The sequence below is a fragment of the Sceloporus occidentalis genome, unplaced genomic scaffold (assembly GCF_023333645.1).
Source record: "Sceloporus occidentalis isolate IW3139 unplaced genomic scaffold, rSceOcc1.0.p SCAF_4, whole genome shotgun sequence".
NCBI lineage: Eukaryota > Metazoa > Chordata > Lepidosauria > Squamata > Phrynosomatidae > Sceloporus > Sceloporus occidentalis.
In genome coordinates, this window is record NW_028316984.1 from 201,184,556 (window position 1) to 201,193,950 (window position 9,395).

The window sequence follows — 9,395 nt, forward strand, 5'->3', positions numbered from 1 at the left end:
TGCAATAGAAACATAATTTTAGGGAGAACTGCCATCTTAATAGTGGCTATCCTCCCCAATAAAGAAAGATCTAAACGATTCCACCTTCTCAAATCATCCTGGATACCTTTCCACATCTCAGTGTAATTGTTTTCAAACAATTTCAAATTATCCTTTGCGAGCCAGATTCCTAAATACCTCAGTTTTTTTTCCTCTATAAAACCAGATTCCTTCCTTAAAAGTTCCACTTCCTCTTTCGCTAGGTTCTTTGTTAGCATGGCCGTTTTATTCTTGTTTACTTTTAATCCTGAAAAAAAACTGAAACGATCTAGTTCGTGGAGTAGGTGTCCTATACTTTGGTTCGGTTCCTCCAATATCAGGGCAACATCATCCGCGAAGACTCTGGATTTTATTTCCTAACCCCCTTTCTTCAGGCCTTTTATATTTCTGTTTAAGTTAATAGCTAGAATCAAAACTTCCATGGCGATCAGGAAAAGTAATGGAGCTATAGGGCAACCTTGTCTTACCCCCTGTTGTATGCCAAATTTGGGAGTTAATTCCCCATTTACCATAACCAAAGCACTTTGTTTGTTGTAAATATTTTTTATCTGGCCTATGAAGGTTTTCCCAAATCCTATATGATGAAGAGTCTCTAACAAAAAATCCCATCTCAAAGAGTCAAAGGCCTTTTCCATGTCCAGGGCAATCACTGCACACTTCTTGTCATTGTTAACATGATAATATTCAAGGCAGTTTATAATCGGCCGAATGTTGTCCTTTATTTGCCTTCCCGGTAGGAAGCCATTCTGCTCTCTACCAAGAACCTTGTTTAAGATGCCTTTAAGTCTGGATGACAGAATAGAAGCGAAAATTTTGTAGTCCACATTTAGAAGGCTTATTGGACGGTAGTTAGAAATTAATAGGGGATCTTTCCCTTCTTTAGGGATGAGAGAGATACTTGCTGCTTCCCACGAAGGGGGAATGCCTTCTGACTCTATCTGATTAAATACCTTGTACATGGGATTTAACAGCTCCGTTTGAAATTTTTTATAAAATAATGGGGTAAAGCCATCCCTGCCTGGGGCTTTGCCCTCCTTCAGGTTACCAATTGCAGCCAGTATCTCCTGTTTCGATATTTCTGCATTTAGCTTGTCTCTATCCTCATCCGAAATTTGAAATTTAATTTTAGAGTTTAAGTATTCCTTTAAAGCTAGGTTTTGACCCCTTTTCTCGCCAGGGTCTTTGTAAAAATCCTTGTAAAAGTTTCGGAAGGCTTTCTCAATACCTTCTCGGGAAGTAATCAATCCTTTATCTGTCCTTAATTTGGTTATAGCTCTCTGCTCTTTCAGTCTTTTCAATTTTCTTGCTAACCACTTTCCCACTCTGTTCCCGTTTTCAAAGTTAAGTTGCCTAGATTTCCTTAGATCCCGAGCTATCTCTAAACAAATTTTGCTTTGTGTCTGTTTTTGGAGGATTTTTATTTTGTAAGATTTATGAGATATTATCCTCTGGAGTCAGAGAGTTCTGGTGCCTCATCAAACTGCAAATCTTAGAATTTGATAGGATGCAGCCATGGCAGATAAAGCTGTGTCAAACTGCATTATTTCTGCAGTGCAGATGCAGCCACTGATACCTCCCTTTTCAGTAGAAGTGTAACTCTTATTTTCTCTCATTCAACCCTTTCTCTCTCATTCTCATTCTTCCCATGCTTCCCTTCTTAAAGATATATTTTGTCTTTCTCAAGACAGTTTTCACATTTTCAAGCTTTGTATGACGTGCTTAGCAGTGAAATTACAACTGTTGCTGCCTGGCTCCTTGGACTTTGCCAAATTTAGATGCACAGAAGGAATGTTGGCCTGTGTTTGGCCCATTAGCTGGTCCTTCTGTGCTTGCTTTTCTGGGGCTAATGTCCTACTGTCATTGATTTTCCCCTTAGCTTTGCAAAGTTGTTTGGTGCAGAAAAATATTGTGCAGATTGTAGAAACCCAAGGACTCATCTTGTTCTCATGTTAGAGGTAGTATATAAATTCTAACAGGCTGTCTTGACATGAGTATGTAACTTTGCAAGATATCTTCACAGCCCAAAGATTCCCAAAGTGGCAGTAAGGACACTTTGGAGAATACATCTTTGCTTATTTCATTCTGGTATAATTGATAATAAATGAGCCAGCATGGTGTAGTGGCTTGAGTGTTGCAAACCCACTGGGTGATCTTGGGCAGGTCACATTCTCTCAGCCTCCGGGAAGGCAATGGCAAACCTCTGAACTAATCTTGCCGAGAAAACCCTATGATAGGGTCGCTGTAAATCAGAAACTACTTGAAGTCACACAGTGACAACAAAACAACATAACTGCCAACATTTTCTACCTGCTGAGTAAAGTTTCAAGATTTTATGTGCATTTTTGGACAGTTCTTTGCAAACAAATATTTAATTGCACAGAAACTTTGAGGAGGTTGTCCAAAACCTGCCATTTTGTACAGAAAACTGTATTGTGCACTGCCCCAAAATACTTGATTTTGCACAAAAGGAAAAAAAAGGGGGGGTTATACAGTTTTTTTCACAGAAAAGTCACAAATTACAAATGAATCTTAGCTCTCTGAGATGTTGCAGTGCATCCACCCTTCCAAGCACTTTTTACACCCTTATTATAGAATGGCCAAAGAAGTGACGGTGGAGTATGGCCACTGTGGTAGAGAGAAAGGTTTTATAATAAATATACTGTATAATAAAACTTTTATTTCTACCTCGTTTTTTATGAAAACAATCAAAGCAGCTTACAATGTTAAAAGAATATACCATATATACAAAATATCCCCCCCCCTTTAAAAAGAATTCCCTTTCCCTGAGTGGAGAGACCAGCCAGAGTAGTCAGATATGGATGAAATAAGCAGATAAATCTGACCTGAGGCCAGTCCATGTGTGAGTGTGTGCATGCATGTGCATTTGCCCCTTCAAGTTACCTGATAGCCTATGGCAACCCCATGGATTTCATAGGGTTTTCTTAGGCAAGGAATCCTCAGCAGTGGTTTTGCCAGATCCTTCCTCTGACACAGAGACTACAGCACCTGATATTCATTGGCAGTCTCCCATCCATGTACTAACCAGGGCTGGCTCTGCTTAGCTTCCAAGATCAGATGGGATCTGGTGCCTTCAGGGCAATGATACTCAAAATTTTATCCTTGGGACCCCCCTTTATATCTACAGTTGGCCCTCCATATCCACGGCTTGAAAATATTCCAAAAAGATATACATCCCAAAACACAAATCTTGAATTTGCTATTTTATATAAGGGACACCATCTCAGTATGTGACTGTATTTAATGGGACTTGAGCATCCATGTTGGTATCCATGGGGGTCCTGGAATAAAACCCAGGTGGATACCAAGCAGTTTACATGCAGAGGTCATACCATCTCCACTCTACTTAGTATATGAATAAAAATACTTTGTTCATTTAATGTGCATATTTTCATTTGTTCACTCATGTATATTCATATTTTAACATTTTATAAGGAAATAACATTATTCAGATTAGAACAGTTTTATTTAAGTAAATTCAATATTTAACTCAATGCATGTGTAAATTTTACATATAAAGCGTTTGGGAAGAGGCGGAGGAGGAGGAGAAAGGAGTGATCAGAACCTTCAGGTCTGGCACCCCCCTTTGAGCAACTCTCCCCCCCACACACCCCCTGAGGGATTCCCACCAAGATTTGAGAACCACTGCTTCAGGGTATTTAGGCGTAAGAGGAGAAGCTGTTTGTTGGATATAAAGATCCCAATTCAAGTCCTGCCCTAGTCCTGAAATCGCTGTTCCCTGAGTGGCAGTCTACAGGAACGTCACCTGTTGAATCAAAAAGGCATTAATATACTCCCTGCAGTGGACTTCTGTTTTAGCCTGCAGTGCTGATCATCATTGTGCTGCACTCCCAAAAAGGGAAAGTAACATCCCCCCCCACTTTATGAGCAAAATGTAACTTCTGTGTGAGGAGCTCAGAAATGAGTGTGGGGCCTGACCCATATGTGAGCAAGTTGGGCACACTCAGTCAGAACCAACACTCCCTGTGGGTCTGTGTGTATTATTTTAAAAGGTGACCAGCCACTTGGAGTTGGTCCTCATTTTTGGGTTAACGGGCATCCTTCCTCTTGCCTTTTCTATCACTCACTTCTTCTTCTTCTCTGCCCTGTTCTCCGTTTTGCAGGTAACCCAGGAGATCTCTGATGAAACAAGGGTGTTCCGCTTACTGGGCTCTGACAGGTGAGCCAAGAAGGACCACACTGGCTTTTGGTCCTTCAGAAGGGAGGCTGGGGCATCAGGGAAAGGCGTCCCAGATTACATCATCTCAAACCCCCAAGGAAGTTTGTGTGCCATTGAATTGCCCTACCTTAATATCCAGTACTTGAACGTATGTATGTATGTGTGCACACGTACCTCTTGTTCAACACACCAGGGCTGGCCTTCTCTTAGTGGCTTAGGCCTGCATAATGGTCCCCACAGAAGTGGCTGGACAAGTGGCTTACATGGAAAGGTGGTAGAAGTAGAGTCACACATGCTGTACCTTTACACAGGCATATGTGCAGTGTGTGTTGCACATTTCATTCATGCCTTTTTAATATTTTTTTAGCACACTCAGTTGCTGAGGGTTGCAATTCACAATTACAAAATCTTTGCATAATTCTAGAACTTGCTTCTTCAAAAGACTAAATTGTCCCCTCCTTGATGTCCACCTAGAAGCAGGTGGAGGCTTTTTTTGTTTTGTTTTGGTAATTCCTTTGGGAACTGACTTTACTAGAAGGGCTTTTAGTATATGATCATATTGATTGCTTTTTTACATTTATGCTGTCAGTGAGATCCAAGAGTATCTTAGTGATCCTTGCATTTTTGGGTAGAATGTGAATCATTAATATTCTGAAACTCCAGTCAGTAGTGCTTGTTAGACTTTGAAATTGAGTTGATGGGATGATGACAACAAAACAACTGTTGTTGTTAGTGTTACTACTTCTTGATAAGCCATGGTGCCCTTAGGCTCTCTTGGCCTCTCCTCTTACCTTGATGTCTCAAATCATTGAAAGAATCACACACTCAGTTTAGCTGCACATGGATGAGGACTTTATAGCTGTGGATCTAAATCCCCTCCATTTGAAAATACTGGGAGTATTCAAGGGTCACAGCATTGGGAATCCACAGAGTAGCCACTACGGTTGGCACTTGCTGACAGGGGACCATCAGTCTGACTTACTGCTCTTGGCAGCTGTGCCAGCACAAGGCCAAACAAGTCCTCACAGCCTGGATAACCTTGCTGTATTGGTCATATGAGAGAAAAAGCTGAGTGCAGTGGTGTTACCAGGGGAGAGCAATGGGTGCAGATCACACAGAGTGACACCCCAGTTGCGGGGGGGGGGGGTGTACACCTTGTGGGGTGGTATACCAAGTGGGACTGCAGTGGCTGCAGCCAGCAGTTGTGCAAGAGTCAAAATGGCTGTCTGTAGCCATAGCACTGCCCCCCCACCACCAGCAGCGGGCACTGCTGAGGTAAGTAGTGCCTTTTGTTTAGGATCTGACATGGCTTCTCCCCATGGCAGATCCCAAATGCCGACCCCCCCCCCCCAGCTGCAATCTGGAGGGGCAGTGGGAGGCCGGGGGGTGACACCAAAGGTTGTAATGCCACTGGCTGGGCACAGGCAGGGAAGGCCAGAAGCCTTTCTTAATCAAGGTGCCCAGATGCCCCTTCTGATTGTTGCCTTCTTGCCCCTTCTGCCCGCTGACTTGCCCATTTTGTACTTTTCTCCCAGGGTGGTGGTGCTGGAGAGCCGACCGACCGACAACCCGACCGCGCACAGCAACCTCTACATTTTGGCCGGCCACGAAAACAGTTACTAGGCAACGGCCGGACGACTTGAACTGCAAGCCGAGGAATCGTCGTCGTCATCACCCCAGGAAGCAGCCAGCGAAGGAAACTCTATCCCCGTCACACTCCGGCACTCCCACCCCTCTCTCTTTCTCTTACTTCCCCTCCGCACCCTCCCTTTGCTTGACTGTGTCAATGCCTGAATGGAGCCGGGTTTTTAGGATCAAGAGCCAAAAAAACACTTTTGTCGTCTCATGTGCGTTGTCTCGCAGCTGGGCCAAAGCAGCTGTTCTGTCACTTGCCACTATGTGGTTAGTTATGTCACGTTTGCTTAATAAAAGCGACAGGATGATTAGTCCCTTTTGTCCCTGAGGCCTGTGGAAACATGACCATTGAGAGATCCCAGGTGGAGTCAGGGTGTTGTGTGATTTGGGATGCCGCCTCCTTCTCACACTCCGGTTAAACAGCCTGGGCTGCTGCCTTGGCTTCCATCAGTGCCCGCTTTCGCATGTGGGGCGGCTGATGTCAAATGAAAAACTTGGGCAAAGGGATGGGTGCGAATCTCTCTGGGTCACGGCCCCATTTGCAAGTCCTCCCAGGGGAGGCTGTTGTGGGGTTAGGCTGAGACACTTCACCCCCAAATCTTCCCATTTTGAGAAGTCACCAGAAGGAGACATTTCCCAAGATGATGTGGTTTTGTTATTTTTTTTTAAACAGCTGTTCTCTCTGGGTTTGTAAGATAAGACTATTTAATCCTTATTTATTAACCTGCTGCTAAGGTGGTGTGATGTATCTTAACTTTCTAGCACATGAAGGTTGCAGAGCAGCTTTTGGGTGTTTTTTGGGGTGGGTCGGGGAGGGATGGGGGTGGACTTTGGGGTTGATTTTTTTTGCCTTTTTTTTAACAATTGTACAAAGACCCTTACATCTAGTCTGCCCTTCATCTCTTTAGATGTAGCATATTATCCAAGGGAGGTGTTTAAATATTTTATCGGGGGGCCAGGGGCAAGGGCAGAAGAGAAGAAACTCTTTTGGTTATTCCTGTATAACAGTAGTTTTGTACAAGAGTATTTTGTATGGATATTGCTTGAAGAATTTGGCACGACAAAAGAAGAGGAGGACGTTTGGTCTTTGCTGAAATAGCTGCATATGCTGAAGAAAGGCAAGCTGGGTCTTGGTGGGGAATCAGGATTGTATGGATGTGTGCAGAAGAGGCAGACATCTCTGTAAATTTATGTGTGTGTATGCACATGTGTGCCTGAACAGGATGTCGCTTTCCACATGAGCCATGGTCATGAGCTCTTGGAGAAATGAGATTAAGGCTGCATCCGCAGGGCAGAAATACACTTGGCCCTCCACATTTGCAGTTTTGATTACTTGCGGTTTGGATTAATATGTTCTCTCTAGGAATTGCTAGGTCCTCCAGCGCAACACTCAGATGTTGACCATAGAGTTGTGCTGGAGAACCTAGAAGTTTCTAGGGGAAACACTTTTCTAGGCATTTGTAGGTCCTTCAGCGTGATTTTGTGATCAATTTCTGGCAGATGTTGACCACAGAGTTGCATCAAAGGACCTGGAGATTGCTAAAGAGGTATTCTCTTGGGTAAAAAGGATATTGGGGGTTTTTCTATTTGCAGTTTTTCCACATTCATTGGGGTCTTTCACCCCTAACTCCAGCAAATGTGGAGGGACCACTATAATCTAGTGTGACCACACTTTAACTGCCATGGCTCCAAGCTATGAAATTCTGGGAATGGTAGTTTGTTGTGGCACCAGAGCAAAGCTCAGAATACCATGGCCTGGAGCCATGGCAGTTAAAGTGGTATCCAACTGGATTATTTCTGCCCTTTGGATGCATCCTAAGATGTATCCTAATGTGTGCCTCCTGGCCCAGCATGACCCAAACTAGACTTTGGAAAAGTTCTCTATACAATTCCTGGCGTCTCAATAAATAATACAAACAGGAGGTTTCTGGGAAGTTCAGAAAAGTAGTTTCTCCAAGCTGTGGTCCAGGCACACACAGGCCTCCTCCAATGCTTGCCATAGTTGACCCACGCTAGCCATGAGCCCAAGAGCAGGGATCCCACGGGTGAATCTGGGGCCACTGCATTGTGGGTCCAGCCTTTTTGTGGGTTGTGCTCCCCTATTGTGCTGCCATGCCAAACCAGAAATTTAGGAAGCCACAGTCTGGATAAGCCTAAGGCTCGGCGGGCGCCAGGCCTCGGGCAGGAGAGGTTGGTTTGCTTTTTTAAAAAATCCATTGACCTATCTGTTCAGGACACGTATTTTTATTTATACTGTGCCAGAAGGGAGCTGGAGAACGTACAGGGCCTGGAATGAGAGAACAAAATTATTGTAAAGAAAATGGATTTCTCCCAGTCTGGGCACCTCTGAACGGCAGATTTATTTCCTGGTGGTATAGTATAAATATATATATAAGAAGCAGTATTGCCTAACAATTCTTGGGGAATCTCCTTTATTCCATTCTCCCTCTTTTCAAGGCTGTTGTCCATGTTTCTCCTTTTTCCTGTTTCATCCATTAAAGTATCCCTTTGCTCTTAATTCTCGTTTGCCTTCGTTCATTAAGTGCCGAGTTCTGAGTGTGCGTATGCTGTGGGTGAAACCCTTAAGGAAGAAGCTTTTCGTCAAGAGATACAGTACAGTTGGCCTCCATATCCAGGGATTTCTGATCCACTGATTCAACCATCCATGGCTTGAAAATATTAAAAAAAAAAAACCCATAAATCCCAAAAAGCAAATCTTGATTTTACTACTACTACTACTACCGCTGTTGTTTCTTACCCACCTCTCCCTAAGCATCGAGGCAGGGAAAAGCAACAATGATCAGATAAGCAACATCGGTTAAAACACACCAGTTACAATGCAAATCAATTTAAAATGACAAGGTATGAACATATCCATATTTGAAAATTCACAATTTAAAAATAGTCTGGCTAATCCTGGTCTTCGGTGCTGTTTTAAATTTGGATAGTGTATTCAGCTGTTGAATCTTCTGGCAGGTTGTTCCACAGTTTCGGGGCGGCTGAAGAAATTGTATCCAAGGGACGCCATTTCACTATACACCAACGTGGGTCCAGAACACGCGGCAGAAGTCCCCCAGTGGCTCCTGGAGAGAAGGGACCAGGGGGCCACAGGGGCCTGTCCTGGGCCCAGGGCATCTCAGCATCTCTGTTTTGGGGGAAGAGTCTGGAAGCTGTTCTCATCTGTCCTTTGCTGAAGGAGACTCAATGGGTCCTGCAATCCAAAGGAGCCCCAAGTTTCTGGACCCTCCCCCCCCCCCGGACTGTCTCCTACATCCAGGTGCTGGTTGGCTCAGGGGATTCTGGGGCTTGCAATCTACACTCTGGGTCCTTGTCTGTGGTGTCTGGCTGGGGGGATCCTGGGAACTGGGGTCCAGAATGAAGGAGCTTCTTCTACTACACTCAGGGCCCTTGGCTGGGCTGTCTGGGGGAGCCTGGAGGCTGCAGTCCAAAAATGAAGGCCCGTCTCCTCCATCTCAGGTGCTGGTTGGCTGGCTGGGGTGGGGGGGGGGGTTCTGGGAGTTGT

At 44.4% G+C, this 9,395-nt stretch overlaps 1 protein-coding gene across 1 annotated transcript in view; it reads left to right on the forward strand.

Annotated features, from left to right (window-relative positions):
- LOC149315303 (mitogen-activated protein kinase kinase kinase kinase 5-like) overlaps window positions 1-8,390 on the forward strand; it is a 153,030-nt gene extending 144,640 nt beyond the window's left edge. The window contains exons 32-33 of the mRNA XM_089522924.1: window positions 4,182-4,237; window positions 5,773-8,390. Of these exons, the coding sequence (XP_089379050.1) occupies window positions 4,182-4,237; window positions 5,773-5,860 (144 nt within the window). The 3' untranslated portion in view covers window positions 5,861-8,390. The remainder of the gene's footprint in view (window positions 1-4,181; window positions 4,238-5,772) is intronic.
- Window positions 8,391-9,395: the final 1,005 nt, after the last annotated feature.